Here is a 19,774-nt window from a genome sequence, read left to right on the forward strand (position 1 = left end):
GTTCCACTAAGCCTCAGTCCCAGTTCCTGCAGTACCCTCCATGGCCTACAGGAGCTCCTCACCATGAAATTTGCTCGGGAATCCCAATATTGAATTTCACAGACGTCCCCTTCTTAAAACTGCTTGGGATGGGCATAAAAATTGGCGCAGCCTGCGGAAAACAAACACTGGGATTAGTACAGAGCAGTTTGTCTGCTGCAGTGATTCATAACTCTGGTGCTGGAGAGCTGTAGGGTCAGCTGGGTTTCACCGTCAACCAGCACTGAATTGAACACTCATTAAAGTAGTTGATATCAGTTAACTCAATTCTGGTTTATTAGGTCTAAACAGTTTGATGAGGCGAAAGCTAAAACAGAAACCAACACATATTGTAGCTCCAAAAGGATCAATGTCTATAGGATTGGTCTATAGGAACAGAAGAGATGGATAGGCATGAGTAATGCAGTAGCACAGTCAGTGTGCAAAGAGATGCGTGTGTATGTGTGTGTATGTGCGTGAGAGAGAGAAAGCGAGAGAAAATGTTTGTTGTTTGTGTTGAGGGGTGTGTGTGTTTGTGTGTGCGCATATGCGCTGAGAGGTGACTTTACTCACCACCACCACTGTTTCGAAACATGTGAGTCCCCCTTGGTCATATATTGCTCCCTGAAACACAAACTCAGTTAGTGGTGGGTGGGGGAGCACAAAACAGTACACAACCTACAAATAAATTCTAAATGCAATTTCAAACGCCCAAATGCAAATATAAGTTGTGAGGGGGCCAAGCACTACAGTGCCCCCATGTGCCCAAATTTGGCCCACTACAGTTCCCTCCAAAAGTAGGATGGGTAACAATTAGAGGGCCCGACAACCCTCCGACTGGCAGACAACTACCCCTGAGCTAATGTCGTCCCCAAATTTCAGGCCCATAGACAAGAGGGTTACACAGACAATATGGCCACTCTTCCTTTATGTTGCCTTCGCCACCAAATGTGTTGTTATATTGTGGCTATATTGTTCACTGACACGACTATCTGTAAACATTACATTACATTAATGGCATTTGGCAGACACTCTTATTCACAGCGCCATACAGTTGATTAGACTAAGCAGGAGATAGTCCTCCCCTGGAGCAATGCAGGGTTAAGGGCCTTGCTCAAGGGCCCAACGGCTGTGTGGATCTTATTGTGGCTACACCGGGGATTGAACCACTGACCTTGCGGGTCCCAGTCATGTACCTTAACCACTACGCTACAGGCTGCCCCGCTGGGCTCTTAAAGAAACAACTCTTAAAGAAAATGGTCCATTGATGTAACACCCAAAAGTGCAGCAAGATTGGGTGTTAACTTGGGGAGGCAATATCTAAATAGGTTTAATCCAAGATGGCCAAAAAAGTTAGGGGTACTTTGGCCAGTTTGTGGGCATATGAACTGACCAAACTTGGGGTCTGGATGTCTTGGCCTTTCTCCTATCAATGTGCAAAATTACACAAAAATCCATCAAGCTGCCATAGGCTCCAATGGCAGAAGCTACAAAGGTGAAATGTTCTAACAATTACAATTTGGTGCCTATGCACCAGTAGTGCTTGGCCACTAAATACTGTATATAAAACACTAAGGCCTATGTTTAAAAATGTGCACTGTATGAGACACTGGCCGACATTTAAATATAGAATTCACTCCTCCTCACCTCGATGATGTTGACAGTTGGCAAACTGACATTCCCAGAGATCTGAAGGGCCCTCACTTCAGTGACCGGTATGCGGTGAGTAAACATGCAGATCTCCTCATCGTCTACGGTCACCTGTAGGAAGAACAGAGAAAAGCAAGAAATCAAGAAAGGGTGAAATTCAGAATTACTACCCAAACCATTCGCTCTATCATTTGAATATCATGCCCTACTCCAGTAAATTAGATTACATTCCACTGCAGTAAGGAGTAGCTACAAATATGCAGACAATACGCACCCAAAAACATAAACATATAAACACAGGCAAATCACATATATTTTAAAATGTTGAAACACAAATGCTCATGCATGCACACCCACACACACAAAGGAGTCCCTATCCATCTGACCTGGTAGCCATCTTTGTTGACAAGGAAGACTATCTCAAAGTTCTCGCCCTTTGTGAAAGGCAGCTTATCGAACGTCACTTCAGTTTCCCAGCTGCCGCCTTTGAAGGAGTTGAACACCACCCTCTCATCCTGGGGGCAGAAGTGGAACGCTGTGTCACAGCCCTCCTCGGTCCCACACCGTAGGTCGATGCTGAACCTGTGGGTGGCGACAGAGAGCAAGGACGTTCCATCACAGACTCTGTTGCCTCACCAGCAGCCTGTTCTACAAAGCAGGATTGGATAACAAAGGAGGATTATGAGCTAACCGGACAACAGCAAAACCCGAGCCCTGCCAAAATCTTGGATGTAAAAAAAAACGGGAGGATGACAGCTAGGAATAGTGCAAAAAGAACTCTAGAAATTAAACAAATGTAATAAACAAAAGCAAATTCAACTGACCCGTTACAAAAATAATTTCTTTTAATTTCAACCATTTGTCCATCACTATTTCCTGCAGTACTCTCCTTGGCCAGGCTACTCACTCAGAGCTTTCAGGGGGCATCATTCCCAGGAAGGTAAGGGATGTTCCCTCCTTCAAACCGCCTGGGAGCGGCGTCACGGATGGGGCAGTCTGTGAAACACAAACACTGGGATTAATACAGAGCAGTGCTTCATAACCCAGGTGCTGGAGAGCCATAGGGTCTGCTGGGTTTCACAGTCTATCAGCACTCAACTGATCAATCAATTAAGGCAGCTGATAACACAGTTAATCTAACCTGCTTTATTGGGTCTGAAGGGGTTGATTTAAGCCAAAAACAGAAACTAGGAGTTCTTGCAACTCATGGACAAAAGAACCCAAAACAATGCACCTCCAATTCCAATCAATTACAAATGGCAAATTGTGATTATATACATGGAAAAGTGTGAAGATATTGGACAGAAGAATCAGCTAAATGTCAAACTGTAAAGGGATACATTTAAATGCTGAATGCACACAGTTCCTCCTCACCTCCACAATGTTGATGGTTGTTATTTGAACATCTCCTATTATCTGCATGGCAACCACATTCTCCAGTGCTATGCGATGCTTGAAAAAGTAGAGCTCATTCCCGTTTACAGCCACCTGCAGATGCCAAAGAGGTTGGCAGGAAGTCAGTCTTTTTTATTTATTTTTTCATATTCAAAAATATTTTTACTTTGTTATACAAAGCATTCAGTCTGTCAACTGAAATTGATGCCTTATTCCAGTAAATAAGATATTCCATTGCCGCCACCACAAAACACAAACACACACAACACACACACACAGTTGCAGTCCTTCTGACCTGGTAGCCTTCTGAGGTGATGTTTATCAGCAACACAAAGCTCTTTCCTTCAATGAAGGGCATCTCGGAGGCCTTCTCTGCCTCTTCCCAGCCATGTCGGTAGGTATTGAACAGCACCTGCCTGACATCGAACTGGGGCCTGAAGTTGAAGGCGATGTCACTACCTACTTCCTCACCACACAGCAGGTTGATGCAGAAACTGCAGGGGGTGACAGAGAGAGCGAGGATGTATTATCAGGGATTCCTTACAGTAACCTGAAACAGAGCTCTTACAAATCCTCCTCAGTCCTTCAATCCTCTCTGCTTCTGAACTACAGGAGTTTCTGTATCAAATTTGAATGGTTTGCCAAAGCACTGATTTGGGGAATGTGCTTCAATGTCACTGTGTGGCTGACAGTAAGCATGCACATCAGTCACAAACAATCCTCCCAACCCAGCGGTTCGGCGTCCCTGCCCCGTTTTCTGCAGTGCCCTCTGTGGCCAGCAGGTATCTCCTCACCATGTGATAGATTCAGGAATGGATCCCTCGAAGGACAAAGATATCCCCGGCTTCAAACTTCCAGCGACAGAGGCCACGGATTGGACAGGCTGCGTAACACATACACAGGGATTAATACAGAGCACTGGGTCAGTTGCAGTGATTCATAACCCCGGTGCTGGAGAGCTGTAGTCTGCTCGGTTTCACTGACAAACAGCACTTGATCGCTTGATTTTTAAAGCAGTTCATCACACAAAGTGATTTAGTTTAGTTTGTTGGCTGCATATGGGGTTTACGATTTGTGAAACACAAAAATTTGCACACCCTCCGGCTTGCAAGTAAACCAACGTCAATCCGTTGGTCTACTGCCACATAATGTCGATGTCGAGAAGGAGGGAAGTGAGTTATCTGGTAGGGACAAAGAGGGACTGAGATATGTGTGTGTGTGTGTGTGTGTGTGCGCGTGTGAGTGTGTATGTGTGTGCGTGCGTGCGTGCGTGTGCGTATGTAGGAATGCCAAAATTGCGAGCAAAGCAGCTCACAAGATATTGCTCCATGTCAGCAATAATAGGTAGATACCTGCGCCCCTAATAATCCTGCAAGTGTCCATGTCATTATTCTGTACTGTGGGTCTATAGTTTTAATATCCTTTATTTTCAGTTTGGGTGTGTGTGTGCATGTGTGTGTATGTGTGTATGTGTCTGTGCGTGTGTGCGTGTGTGTGTGTGTGTATGTGTGCGTGTGTGAGTGTGTGTGTGTGGGTGTGTGTGTGTGTGTGTAGTGAGTGGCCAGAGTTCATACTTACCCCAAGTTCTGCCACAACTGGATATTCCCTCTTTTCCTGAAAGACAAACTCAGTCAGGGGTGTGTCAGGGAACACCAATCCAAAATGCACTTCCAAAATCCAATTATATCTCCAAATATCTGAATGCAAATACAAATACATACTTACAAGTACAAAAATGTGTGCTGCTTAAGATAACTGGATAACATGGTCTGTTAAATGCCTAAAAATGCCAAAGAAATGCATGAATTTAGCTTCAGAATGCACAGTGCTCCTTCTCACCTGGATGACGGCCTCCAAGGTGATCCCAATCACCTGAATGGTGTGCACATGTTCAATTCCTATGCGATGTTTGAACATGGGTAACCCACCGTTCGCATTCACATTCACCTGCATGACACGGAGAGCGAGGCAGAGACTCAAGCACAGCTGCTATTGAAATGCAATGTTATCTTTTGTCCAAAGCATTCAATATGCCACTTAAATATCACCCTTCTACAGCGACCAAGATTACATTCCAATGCAGTAAGGTGGCAAATGGTTGGCATTTATATAGCGCCTTTATCCAAAGCACTGTACAATTGACGGGAGGAATACACATATTACATACATGTGCAAACCCACAGACACACACACAGTTCCAGTCCTTCTCACCTGGTAACCTTCTTCGGTGATGACAAAAAGCAGTTCAAATTTCTCCCCCTTAGTGAAGGGCATTTTATCGACCTTCTCCGCCTCCTCCCAGCTGCCATTGCGGAAGGTGTTGAACACCACCTCTGAGGTCTCGAACAGGGGGCTAAAGTGGAAGGCCGTGTCACAGTTGTCTGTATCCCCACACTGCAGGTTGATGCAGAACCTGCAGAGGGCGCCAGAGAGAACGAGGAAGGTTTTTCAATTATTCCTTTGAGCCACCAGTTAGCGCAACATAACATAACAACATAATGCTGCCCAGCAATGCTCACCTTTTCCGACCACTAGTGTACCTACTTGCCTAAAAGCTAAATAGTATCTAGAACCATATCAAGCCTGGTCTTGAAAACCCCCAGTTTTGTTGCCTCAACTACACATCCTGGCAAGCTATTACACACAGTGACCACTCTCAGTGTGAAAAAAATACTTCCTAATGCCTGTGCGTAATTTAGCCTTTGCCAATTTCAATTTATGCCCTCTCGTTCTGCTAACCGAACTCACCCTAAAGAATCGCCTGCAGTTCACTTTGCTAATCCCTTTAATCAATTTAACTACAAGAGGATCCAGCTGGCAACAGGAGTTCAGCTGGTGCTTAATTACAACAAATAATGTATAACACCACAAAACATCACATGCCTCAATTAATTTTCAGAAGATGCATACATTTGCTATTTCATTACATTATATTGTAGTCATTTTGCTGACACTCTTATCTAGAGCGACATACAAAGTGCAAATGCTAATCAGGACCAGGGTGTCGCTGTATTGGTTTGCCATCTGGGCAAGAATAGAAAGCCTCATTCATTCTTCCAACAATAATCAGTGGCATTGTCCGAAACAGCATACTTGCCTTGAGTAAACAAGCTGAAAACAAGCTGTATATAGTAACCTGTGTACTTAATAGTAGGCAAGTAAGCCGCTTTGGACACGGGCAGTATCTGGCCCCATAGTACCCTTCATGGCCAGCAGGGGCTCCTCACCTGTCGATTTCCATGGGCATGACTCCCTGGAATAGCACTGACATTCCTGTCTTCAGCATACCTGAGACATGTGCCATAGCCATCACAGGCTGTAGAACAGACACACTGGGATTAACACAGAGCAGTTTGTCTGTTGCAGTGCTTCATAACCCTGCTGCTGGGTTTCACTGTCGATTGATCCTGTCCATCAATCACTTGTCCCTTGTGTTGTCTTAAGGGTCACAAATGACCCACCACTATGTTTAACAGCAGAGAAACCCCCAACTTTAAATTTGATGACAAAGTTTGTGATGAGTGACAGGTTGTTTCTACATGCAAAATATATTTGGGGCTTAAAATTCAATTAAATTTTGACAAGTATACAGTATACAGTATACAGAATTAAATACAGGTTAAAGCAGCTGATCACTCAGTTAAGTCACCTCTCCTGGTTTAAGGGGTTTAAGTCAACAGTCATATAAAACTAGCACACCATGCATCTTACAAGTGCCAGGACTGCACATGGATGAACACAGATGGAGAGTAATGTAGAGCAATCCATGTGTGATAACACAGAGAGGCTGTGGTATGTGTGTAAGTGGGTGTGTGTGTGTGTGTGTGTGTGTGTGAGAGAGGTATTCACACTAACCCCAAGCTGCGCTGGAAGTGGATACACAGGAACGGGTTCCTGAAACACAGTCAGGGGCGTGTCAGGGAAAACCAAACAATGCACCTCCAAAATCCAATCATATCTACAAATGCACCAATGCTAAAGCCAAACAGAAGTACCTCAACGAAACCTTATTGTAACCGTAAGACACTGGATAAAGGCCTAAAATTAGTCCTACCTCTGCTTCTCCTCACCTGTACATCTGTGACCTTGATAAAGATGTCCCCAAGGACCTTAATGGTGCTAACTTGGGCCACTTCCATGCGGCATTTGTACGTGTAGAACTCAGTGCCATTTATTTTCACCTGCAGGAGCCAAAGGGGAAAGCAGGGAGTCAAGAAAGGCAGCTATTGACAAATTTTGTTCAGTTATTATACAATTTAAACTTTCGGTCTGTCAATTAAATATCACTCCCAAATATAATCAATTAGATTAAATTCCTCAGCAGTAAGGAGGTATTACAAGAGTGCACACAATACACACACATGTAAACTCACAAACTCACAAACAAACACACACACACACAACACGTCCTTCTCACCAGGTAGCCTACTGCGGTGATAATATAGGTCATCTCAAATTTCTCCCCCTTAGTGAAGGGCATGCTATCGACCTTCTCCGCCTCCTCCCAGCTGCCATTACGGAAGGTGTTGAACACCACCTCTGAGGTCTCGAATATGGGTCTGAAGTGGAATGCTATGTCTGGAGCATTCCCACACAGGTTGATGCTGAAACTGCATGGGGCGAAAGAGTATGTTCTCCTCAGGGCACTTTGAATCACAAGATAAGAAACTCTGAGTACAGACATCTCACACAAGTCTGGGCTTTCCAATGTCCAGCAGCTTAATTAAATCAATATCATTGTCAGTATCCTCAAGTTTTTTTAAACCCAAACCACAGAGTCAGTGGAACAGGGCAGCCTGTAGCCTAGTGGCTAAGGTACATGACTAAGTTCAGCACAATTGTTGGGCCCTCGAGAAAGGCCCTTAACCTTGCATTGCTCCAGGGGGGATTGGCCCCTGCTTAGACTAATCAACTGTAAGTCACATCTGGATAAAATCATCAGCTAAATAAGAGTTAAGCAGGCAAAACTGCACTCGGGATGGGGGAGCGAGGTTTCATGAACTGTATAACTGCTAGAGAGAAAGTGAGCTGTCCAACGCTGACTTGTTATCACCCAATCTCACCCAAATATGGTTTAGCAAACCCTCAATCATTCAAAAATGGTCAGTGCCCCATGCACTGCAGTAATGCCCATGGCCAGCAGGGGCTGCTCACCTCTCAAACTCATCCGGAATCCTTCCAAGGAAGGTCACTGAAGTTCCCTCCTTCCAGGTGCACAAGGCAGCAGTTTCAGATTGGACAGTCTGTGGAACACAAACCCTGGTATTAGTACAGAGCAGTTTGTCTGCTGCAGTGGTTCTTAACTGGAGAGCCGTAGGGTCTGCTGGGTTTCACTGTCACTCAGCTCTTAACCCTTGTTACCACACAGCTGACCACACAGTTAACTTGCCGCATCTGGTTTATTGGATCTCAATCAAAAAAATAAAAATAGCCTTTTGTTGTATTTATATAACTAATTTGTGTATGTATTGGTCTGAGGAATGTACTGAGTAGAAACACTGAGTGACTGAGAGAGTGTGTCTGTGTGGTGAGATTGTGTGTATCTGTGTGTAGGCCCTTAACCCTGCATTGCTCCAGGGGAGGATTGTATCCTGCTTAGTCTAATCAACTGTACGTCGCTCTGGATAAGAGCGTCTGCTAAATGCCAATAATACAATGTAATGTGTGTGGTGCGAGAGTGTGTCTGTGTGTGTGTGGTGAGAGTGTGTGAGTGTGTGTGTGTGTGTGTGTGTGTACGCGTGTGTGTGTCTGTGTGGTGAGAGGATGAGCGTTCACTAACCCCAAGCTCTGCTGGACTTGGATATTCCTTGGCTCCCTGAAACAGTTAAGGGTCTGTCAGGGAAAACCTCAAAAAATGCACCTCAAAATCAAATCACATCTACCAGCACCACAATCCATCCATCCATCCATTATCTGAACCTGCTTATCCTGAACAGGGTCGCAGGGGGGCTGGAGCCTATCCCAGCATACATTGGGCGAAAGGCAGGAATACACCCTAGACAGGTCGCCAGTCCATCGCAGGGCACACACACCATTCACTCACACACTCATACCTACGGGCAATTTAGACTCTCCAATCAGCCTAACCTGCATGTCTTCGGACTGTGGGAGGAAACCAGAGTACTCGGAGGAAACCCATGCAAACACAGGGAGAACATGCAAACTCCGCACAGAGAGGCCCCGGCCGACGGGGATTCAAACCCAGGACCTCCTTGCTGTGAGGCGGCAGTGCCACCCACTGCACCATCCGTGCCGCCCCAGCACCACAATGCAAATACAAATATAGTACCTTCATGAAAAAATACAGTATTCATGCCAATAAATGCAAACAGAATGGTCTAAATAACTGTAAGAAACTGGATGAGATGATCTGCTAAATGCCTAAAATAAAGGCCGACAGAGATGCTTCTCCTCACCTCTACCACGTTGACGGACGTCACAGAAATATCCCCAGTGACCCTAATGGCTCTCACTGGGTCCTCCGGCATGCGGTGGTGGTACAGGTGGAACTGATTGCCATTTACGTTCACCTGTAGGAGTCGGAGAGGAAGGCTATTTTTTGTGTCTGAGTATTCAGTCTGTCAATTAAAAGTCACGCCGCAATCCAGTAAGTGAGATTACATTCCTCTGAGGTAAAGAGGCGTTATATGAATGCAGACAATACACACACATATAAAAGACAGTGTGTATGTGTGCACACACTGCATGCATTTACTGTCCTTCTCACCTGGTAACCTTCTGTGGTGATGATATAGACCAGCTCAAAGTTCTCCCCCTTAGTGAAGGGCATGCTATCGACCTTCTCCGCCTCCTCCCAGCTGCCATTGCGGAAAGTGTTGAACACCACCTCTGAGGTCTCGAACAGGGGTCTGAAGTGGAATGCTATGTCTGGATCATTCCCACACAGGTTGACGCTGAAACTGCATGGGGCGAAAGAGTAAAGATGTTCTCCTCAGGACACTTTGAATCACAAGATAAGAAACTCTGAGGTCTCGAACTCTGAACTCTGAGGTCTCGAACCGAGGGCCGAATTGGAAGGCCGTGTCACAGGTTCATGTTGAAACTGCAGGGGGTGATAGAGAGCAAGGAGGTTTTTATCAGTGATTTGTCCTTTGTGCCACCAATTAAGACACATAGGGCCAGGTTTATGAAAGGATTGTTACTGCTTTTCCGATGCATAAGCAGTCTATACAAGGCCACAGTATCAATGTGAGATTTACCAAGCAATGAGTCATCGCCACTAATATAATGTGTTTTGCGGGGATTATGTCACTCTGAAACCTTTTGATGCACAGTTAAATATGGTCATGCACGTGTACAACTAGGCCACGTTCAGCCCCAACAAAACGTTGCAAAACGTTTATTTAAACAGAAACGGTGGCGCATTGGACATCCTGTTGCAAGCCGTGGGCGGACTGATTGACATAGTACGGTTTGCTACAGTGTGTGAGAAGGCGTTCACTGCCCTTTGAAGCATAGGCCATGTCATTATCGATTGAGGCTACACCCCCGACACACCCACCCAAACATACCTCAAAGTCTGTTGCAAAGCATTTCACACCGTTGGGAGAAAACATATCATTCAACACAGAAACCATAGCAAAACAATTTCATAACGTGCCCCTGGAGAGAACGCACTAAAACATTATGTAAATAAAAAATTGAAAATTATGTAAATAAGTCAGATTAAGTATTCGGTATAATTTCCTAAAACACATTAATTGTGACTCCCCTCTTTGCGTGAGAATTTATAGAAAGCAGGTGGTAATTGGCACTGATATAGCCTATAGTTACCACACACTGATATAGCCTATAGCTCACACACAGCATGCTGATATAGCCTATAGCTCACACATAGCATGCTGATATAGCCTATAGCTCACACACAGCATGCTGATATAGCCTATAGCTCACACACAGGGTGCTGATATAGCCTAGAGCTCACATACAGCATGCTGATATAGCCTATAGCTCACACACAGCATGCTGATATAGCCTATAGCTCACACACAGCATGCTGATATAGCCTATAGCTCACACACAGCATGCTGATATAGCCTACAGCTCACATACAGCATGCTGATATAGCCTAGGGCTCACACACAGCATGCTGTTATAGCCTATAGCTCACACACAGCATGCTGATATAGCCTATAGCTCACACACAGCATGCTGATATAGCCTACAGCTCACATACAGCATGCTGATATAGCCTAGGGCTCACACACAGCATGCTGTTATAGCCTATAGCTCACACACAGCATGCTGATATAGCCTATAGCTCACACACAGGATGCTGATATAGCCTAGAGCTCACACACAGCATGCTGATATAGCCTATAGCTCACACACAGCATGCTGATATAGCCTATAGCTCACACATAGCATGCTGATATAGCCTATAGCTCACACACAGCATGCTGATATAGCCTATAGCTCACACACAGGGTGCTGATATAGCCTAGAGCTCACACACAGCATGCTGATATAGCCTATAGCTCACACACAGCATGTTGATATAGCCTATAGCTCACACACAGCATGCTGATATAGCCTATAACTCACACACAGGGTGCTGATATAGCCTATAGCTCACACACAGCATGCCGGGTTAAGGGTGTCGGGCTGTACACACATCCTAGGCAGTCGAATCAGCCAATCCATCAGCAGGAGAGAAACGCATCACAACAAAGTGTCTGCCAAATTCCCAACAGAGACCACCAGGGGGTCACTATAGGGACCTCACCTTTTGGTATCGTCAGGAACAATTCCCAGGAAGGTAAGTGTTGTCCCCACATTAAAACTTTTTTCGACAGCTGTCTCGCATTGCACGACCTATGGAACACACCAGGATTAATACAGAGCAGTTAGTCTGTTGCAGTGGTTCATGACCTAGTAGTCCAACCTGACCCCCGCCCTCAGATCCTGCACAGCTGCAGCCCTGCTCCTCTCCTGGTTCATGCCCACGCTTCCACACATCCTGGAGCTACAGATTCCCTCCCCTTTGAACTGCATACTCTAAATCCATCCATGTGAACTTTCTAGATCACCTGCTAGGTTATTACCTGAACTGTTACCTATCTTTACCTATAGGCCAGTGGAGGATGGATATCCCCCTATAGCCGGGTTCCTCTTGAGATTTCTTCCTATTCGGGGAGTTTCCTATTAACCCATTTTCCCTTCTGTGTCTTTGTGACAGTCTGATGTGAAGCGCTATACAAATGAAATCGAATTGAATTGAATTGAATAACCTGAAGAGTCTACAGTACCTACTAATGCAGTTTTTAGGGTCTGAATGGGTTGATTATTTGAAGTTAAAAACATCACATGGCTGTCAAGGACCAGGGTTTTAGAACTCATGGTTTATTGGAACAGAATGCAGATGGAGAGATGGGGGGTGTGAGTGAGGCAGTAGCACAGTCAGTGTGCTGAGGGACTGAGATGTGTGTCTGTGAGCAAGCATCTGTGTACGAGCGCACGTGTGTGTGCGCTAGCACTAACCTCAATCTCTTCCACTGGTTCATCAACGGGTTCTGGTGTTATTAACTGAAACACAATCAAAGTTATCGCCAGAGGAACATGAAACAGTGCAGCTCACAATAAAATCTACAAATGCCTAAATGCAAATACAAATACTAAAATGCAAATATGTTCACTGAAAGCCACTGGAAGAGTGGATCTAAAAAGCATATGCCGAAATTTGAATGCAGGACTCCCACTGTTTCTCCTCACCTCGATGATCCCGACACTATCAATGGTGACATCCCCAAGGACCTTTATGGCCGTGACTTTCTCCATTTCCACACGGTGTTTGAACGTGCATGCCTCAGTCCCATTTACAATCACCTGCAGTAGCCAAAGACGAAGCCAGAGAGTCAAGAAGACTGTGATTATACATTTCTGTTCATGTAAATTTGCTTCCCCCAACAAACATTCAGTCTATGAGTTAAATGTCATAACCTACCTCAGTAAATTAGAATACAGTCCTCTTTAGTAAGGAAGCATTATATGGATGTACCTGGAAAACACACATGCCCACACACACACACACACACACACACACACACACATAACTGACCTCATAGCTGTCTATGGTGACTTTGAAGGTCAGGAAGAATTGCTCCCCCACAAGGAGTGACTTATCGACAGTCTCCTCTGTTCCCCAGATGCCACCCTGGCAGCTGTTGAGCACCGTCCCCTGTGACTTGGAGTGGAAGCGGAGGGCTTTGTCAGCTTCCCCACACTGGAAGTCAATGTAGAACCTGCAGGGGGCGACATAGAGCAGGGGAGATCATCAAATCCGTTGATTAAGCAGAAACGATACTCAGCTCTTGCAACCCTCATCAGTCCCTCAGTCCTCTTCAGCTTCCTAATTGCAGCAGGTTTCAGGTGGTAAGATGAATCTCTGTGACTTTATTGGAGTTCAGAATGTACATCACCATAGTATTCATCACATTAATTTAATGCATTTTCAGGAAGATGCATCATATTGGGGGCACTGTGTGCCACCATCTCAAATAGTAAAATCCAGCATCAAATAAAGATATACATTCAGTGACCACTTTATTAGGCAGATCTGTACACAAGCTTCTTAATGCAAATACCTAATCAGATAATCATGTGGCAGCAACTCAATGCATAAAAGCATTTAGACATGGTCTAGAGGTTCAGCTGTTGTTCAGATTAACATGGTGCCAGACTTGCGTATCTTGAAAACTGCTATTCCAGATTTGTGGAAATGGAAATGGAGATAACACACTTGCATTGTGCTAACAGGGCGCAAGGAACTGTTGACAGATACGCGTTTGCAGACACAACTCACAAATCTGTGAATATGCCATGAGTCTGGTCAAAATGATTCCGTCACTTGCACTGGTTTGAAAGTAGTGAAGTCAGAACCCATGAAACCGACGATAAGATTAAACTGCTTACAAATGAATATCATGCACTGGAGAATGATAAATACTAGATATGACAATATGCAAATAGATAGAGCACTATACTATGCTGGATTTTACAAATTCAGATGGTGACACACAGATGCCCCCATAGCATCAAGCTAAAGCTTTTTGGCATCAGCAGAACTCGTTAAGAGTGCAGAGCTGAGTACCTCGGTGATCAGAGGCCTCATTTATAAAACTCTGCGGAGAATCCATACTAAATGTTGGCACACCTAGAAAAGAGGAAATGTACGTACGCCAAAAAATATTTAGATTTATAAAACCCTGCGCATACCAGTCAGTGCGCAATTTCCTTTTATAAATCCCAAAACAACTTGGAATTGTCCGTACGTGCACAAGCCCAACACACCGCCTATTTCACTCCCAAAATGACCCATAAATGGTTAAAAAACGCCCTTAATTAATATTGATGAGCATAGAAATGTCCTTGATAATCCCGATGTAGGCTATGTCAGTGAATGGCAATGCGCAAAGCTAAGAAGAGAAAATTAGAAAGATAAATTAGAAATATAGTTTGGACATTGATGGAATTGATTCGCAAAACCAAATTTGTCTTTGTTTAAATGTTTATTTCCTAACCGATAATCGACACTTTTTTCTGAATCTGAAATGGTAAATTCAGTTTAAAATAAATGCGCATTCACCACCAGCGGTATTATCGCGGTTTAAGCAATATTGCAAAACGATGTTTAGATTCTAAACTAGCAATCAATCTGTGGCCATTGCAGGGGGTTAAGAATGCAAACACCACAGGTAATTGAATGCTACAGTGTCATATGTGAAAGCATGTCTGTGTTTTACATGTGTAGCTGTTGGTTCACTTATGGCTTATTGTATGGCGTTTTTTTAATCCGTGTTTACTTGTTGACGCCCAAATTCTAACTACCGGAAAACTGAACCTAGCTTTCCACTATGCGGTATCTACATAAAAATACAAAGCAATACATTATCATTAGGCTATTTATCAATTGAATATTGAAAGCGAAAATTCCCTGCTTTCAGCAAAAAATTGACCATGTTAATCTCACAACCACGATTGTCCCGCGCCATATAAAATGCATTGGCAAAAATATATAAAATTGTACAGAGACATGTATTGGCGTAAATGTAAAATCATTAGACCAGTCGCCTACGGAAAAACAGACTCAGTGTTATCATATTTAAATAATTATAAAAAATATATAAATAAAAATTATATATATATTTTCATACATTTAAAAAAACGCGATCGATCGACCAGCATGTCTGGACAATACACTACAGGGATTTAACTAGCCTACAGACTGCTGTAAATGTGAGGTTACACTGCACGATGTCTATGTAAATGTGAATCTTTAATTTGGCAATTAGGCTATTATATGACTTAAAATGTTGAAATTTTAACTATTAACAAAATAAAGTTTGAAAATGCAATTAAATTGTTCAGAGATAGTCTTCTGCATACCACTGTTGTAATATGTGGTTATTTGCGTTACTGTCATCTTCCTGTCAGCTTTGATCAGTGTGACCTTTCTCCTCTGACCTCGTTAACAAGGCGTTTTTTGTTGCGTTTTTCCACATTCTGATGGTTGATGTGAACATTAACTGAAGCTCCTGGCCCGTATCTTCATGATTGTATGCATTGCACTGCTGATACACAATTGGCTGATAAGAAAATTGCAAGAATAACTTGGTGTAATAAAGTACATTTTTGGTGAATGTATTTTCTAAATTTCACTTCTAAATTTTCAAGTCGCTATTTCTCTCTGCCTCCATATTAGGCGTACGCACATTTCAAGCCCTTTTTTTGGGCGTATACAACGGTTATAAATGAGGCCCCAGATGAATATTCACTCCAAAAAAACTTCCTGCAGTAACCCCCGTCCTTACTTATTGTTTTTCGTTCCCCGGATGCAAACGGACATATCAGGCTTGAAACCACCTAGGAGGGGCGTCAAACTTGGGACGAGCTGCAGAACACAAACACTGGGATTAGTACATAGCAGTTTGTCTGTTCCAGTAGTTCTTATCCCTGGTGCTGGAGAGCTCTAGGGTCTGCTGGGTTTCACTGTCAGTCAGCACTCAATAAATATATAAATTAAAGCAATTAAACCAGGTACATTGGGGCAACATAGGTTGTTGATTTTAAGGCAAATACCAAACCCAGCCACCTTGTGAATTTGCACAGGTTGCAAAATTGGTCTATTGCAAGAATGCAGATATAGAGATGGAAGGTAGCACAGAAAAATGCAGAGGTTTGTGTGTGTGCGTGTGTGTGCATATGTGTCGGTGTGCACGTCTGTGTGTGCGTGCATGCATACGTGTGTGTGTCTGTGTGTGTGGGTGGGTGGGTGTGCATGTGGTGAGAAGCCAATATACTCACACTGAGTGCAGTATCATCATCATCATCATCATCATCATCATCATCATCATCTTCATCCTCCCTCTGTATTTCTTTTTCCTGAAAAAGAAACTCAGTTAGGAATGGATGGGAGAGCACAAAAGAATGCACCTCCTATCTAAATCAAAGAAAGGCACTGTGACAAAAATATCTCACAAATGCCTAAATGTACACTCACCGAGCACTTTATTAGGTATTTATTAGACTTATTTTTCAGACTTCTATTGCTGTAGCCTATCTACTTAGAGTTATGATGCATTGTGTGTTCAGAGATGCTCTTCTGCATACCATTGTTGTAACGTGTGGTTATTTGCCACCATCCTGTCAGCTTTGACCAGTCTGGCCATTCTCCTCTGACGTCTCTCATTAACAAGGCATTTCTGTCAGCAGAACTGCTGCTCACAGGATTTTTAGTTTTTTGCATTATTCTTTGCAAACTCTAGAGACTAGTGTGTGTGAAAACCTCAGGACATCAGCCATTTCTGAGATACTCAAACCACCCTGTCTGCCACCAACAATGATTCCACAGTCAAAGTCACTTAGATCACATTTCTTCCCCATTCTGATGGTTGATGTGAACATTAGAAGCTCCTGACCTGTATCTACATGATTGTATGCATTGCACTGCTGCCAGACAATTTGCAATTAGATAATCACATGAATACGTAGGTGTAATAAAGTAATTCCAAGTTCCAAATAAAGTGCTCAGTGAGTGCATATACTGCAATGTAAATGTAGAATGCATGCTGCTCCAAATCACCGCAATGCAGTTGGAGGCCAGCATGATGATCCCAAGGAACTCCAGAGTGGTCACTCTCTCCATAGGTATGCGGTGTGAAAAGAAATGGAATTTACGGCGGTTTACGTACACCTGTAGGAGCCGGAGAGGAAGGCAAGTGTCACAAAAAACAGTAATTCAATTTATTTATTTTTTCCTCCAAGGAATTACATCTGTCAATTGAATACTCCAGTATGCTAGTACACGGCCAACTCCAGTATGTATATAAGACTCTATTCCTCTGAAGTAAGGAAGCAATACATTAATGTTCACAGTCAACACACACACACACATGTGAACACATACACACATGCGTACACACACACAGGAGTTACTGTCCTTCTGACCTGGTAGCCTTCTGTGGTGGGAAAGAAGACTAGCTCAAAGCTCTCTCCTTCATCAAAGGGCATCTCAGTGACAGTGTCCTCTGTTTCCCAGCTGCCACCCTTGAAGGAGTTGAACACCACCACTTCCTCATCGCCACTGCACTTAGGGTTGAAGCTGAAGGCTATGTCAGAGTCTTTCTCCTCCCCACACCGCAGGTTGATGGTAAAACTGTGGACGCCATCAGAGAGCAAAAACGTACTGTTACAGATAACACACTCAACTCTGAGAGTCTTTCAATCCATACATCAGTCTGTTCTCTATCAAGATATCAGCACAGATATGCCACAGCCAAGTACAATCTTAGAGTAGTGCAGTGCAATTGATACATTCTGTAATAAAGTGTATATTGTAGAGTATGGAGTATATATATATATATATATATATATATATATATTGCTAGGATCTCATTCATATCGGCCTACTGTATGTCATTCTGGATAAAATCACAGACCAGATATACGGCCTACAGTATGTACGTATTAAATTATAGCCTACCTCATACATAATTATTACTATAAGTCATGGCTTACTACTGTGCATTCACAGTCACTCAATGATAATGTCACCCACAAATCACTTTTATTCTCACAGTCGGAATAAATGATATAATGTTGTTTGTAATATATACAATTCATTTTGTATCTGTTGAATTGATCAAAATAATAATATTCTGCCATGTTAATGGTATACACATAATTGGGTATAAATGAGAAAGTCTTGACATGCAACAAACTGAATATAAACTAGAGGGCTGTAGCATGATCTGTGCTGATACCTTGATGGAGAGCAGGCTGATGTTATCATTAGGACTGATCAATATAATTTCCTATCTTTTGAGGCTTTCAGAAAATGCAAACATTGCAACACACAGACATTTTGTGATTAATTTCCTTAGTTTGTTCAAGGGAGGTTCAATGAATTACATTAAAGAATCCATTTGGCCCACTTGCCAACATTAACTATCCATCCATCCATTATCTTAACCCGCTTATCCTGAATAGGGTCGCAGGGGGGCTGGAGCCTATCCCAGCATACATTGGGCGAAAGGCAGGAATACACCCTGGACTGATCACCAGTCCATCGCAGGGCACAGACACCATTCACTCACACACTCATACCTATGGGCAATTTAGACTCTCCAATCAGCCTAACCTGCATGTCTTTGGACTGTGGGAGGAAACTGGAGTACCCGGAGGAAACCCACGCAGACACGGGGAGAACATGCAAACTCCACACAGAGAGGCCCCGGCCGACGGGGATTCGAACCCAGGACCTCCTTGCTGTGAGTCTGCTAATCCGAATAGATTACATTGTTTTCTGTAGAAAAGTTTTACTCTTAAAAACATCTGTGCAACTACTCTTATGCCTCATATGCAAAATGGCCCATCATAATATATCAAGTAGATGACATGGTATTGATGTCAGGTGATTGTTTGTCAGGTGAATCTTGGATTTTACTTACGAAGGGAAGTTTCCCACATCTGAGATCACTCAGTCACAAATTACTGTCAAATTATTGGAGGGCACAGATGCAACACAATTACAGTACTACACTTTCTGATCATGGAGGAACCTGCTGAGACAAACATTGAAAATGGGCAAGTGCCTGCTCATCCAAGAGGAAGAGGAGTAAGGATTTGTGGTGGTATGGTTAGGTCAAGACCACAATACAGAGGAAGAGGTAGAAGAGGACAGATGCACATGTTTGTCTCCAATGAAGTGAGGGCCAGCATTGAGGACCGTGTACTCAACCATGGTCTTCCAATGGCACAGCCTCGTTGAAGAGTGCAACTTTACTTTTGTAGACCACAGTATGGACAACACAAACATCAGTCACAACGCCTCCATGCCCAGGCCCTCACCTTTTGCCTATGACCCAGAACTCCTACTTCCACTAATGCTTTTCCATGCACGGTTCATTCCCGACTGAGACATGTTACATGCTGAGAGCTCTTTTGCTGCTCTCCTCTCACTAAGAATGCTAATGTTCCCAGAAGAAAATGGTGTCATCAAAATATTCAAATGTTGTTAAACTCCCACCACATAGGCATGAAAAACAGGTCAAGTAAAGTGTGGGAGTGAGCTTTCTTGAAATGGCAGGGCTACAGTGACCTGTAAAATCATTGACTTACTTCAACCAATGAAAGTATCTTCCTCACCACGGGAGAAGAAAATGGCAGGTTTAATCAACAATTGAGTCACTGA

The 19,774-nt window shown here is 43.5% G+C and overlaps 1 protein-coding gene across 1 annotated transcript in view; it reads right to left on the reverse strand.

Annotated features, from left to right (window-relative positions):
* Positions 1–19,774, reverse strand: part of LOC133107277 (uncharacterized) — an 85,120-nt gene that overhangs the window by 3,982 nt on the left and 61,364 nt on the right. The window contains exons 97-123 of the mRNA XM_061216248.1: positions 17,530–17,737; positions 17,165–17,275; positions 16,387–16,464; positions 15,894–15,973; positions 13,142–13,325; positions 12,796–12,909; positions 12,565–12,609; positions 11,810–11,898; positions 9,791–9,983; positions 9,480–9,593; positions 8,843–8,878; positions 8,218–8,306; positions 7,481–7,673; positions 7,134–7,244; positions 6,919–6,957; positions 6,291–6,379; positions 5,275–5,476; positions 4,903–5,010; positions 4,642–4,677; positions 3,858–3,946; positions 3,359–3,557; positions 3,043–3,156; positions 2,576–2,664; positions 2,055–2,250; positions 1,666–1,779; positions 592–642; positions 63–151 (exon numbers count right to left, since the gene is read on the reverse strand). Coding sequence (XP_061072232.1) covers positions 63–151; positions 592–642; positions 1,666–1,779; positions 2,055–2,250; positions 2,576–2,664; positions 3,043–3,156; positions 3,359–3,557; positions 3,858–3,946; positions 4,642–4,677; positions 4,903–5,010; positions 5,275–5,476; positions 6,291–6,379; positions 6,919–6,957; positions 7,134–7,244; positions 7,481–7,673; positions 8,218–8,306; positions 8,843–8,878; positions 9,480–9,593; positions 9,791–9,983; positions 11,810–11,898; positions 12,565–12,609; positions 12,796–12,909; positions 13,142–13,325; positions 15,894–15,973; positions 16,387–16,464; positions 17,165–17,275; positions 17,530–17,737 — 3,060 coding nt within the window. The remainder of the gene's footprint in view (positions 1–62; positions 152–591; positions 643–1,665; positions 1,780–2,054; positions 2,251–2,575; positions 2,665–3,042; positions 3,157–3,358; positions 3,558–3,857; positions 3,947–4,641; positions 4,678–4,902; positions 5,011–5,274; positions 5,477–6,290; positions 6,380–6,918; positions 6,958–7,133; positions 7,245–7,480; positions 7,674–8,217; positions 8,307–8,842; positions 8,879–9,479; positions 9,594–9,790; positions 9,984–11,809; positions 11,899–12,564; positions 12,610–12,795; positions 12,910–13,141; positions 13,326–15,893; positions 15,974–16,386; positions 16,465–17,164; positions 17,276–17,529; positions 17,738–19,774) is intronic.

Source organism: Conger conger, chromosome 13, assembly GCF_963514075.1.
Source record: "Conger conger chromosome 13, fConCon1.1, whole genome shotgun sequence".
NCBI lineage: Eukaryota > Metazoa > Chordata > Actinopteri > Anguilliformes > Congridae > Conger > Conger conger.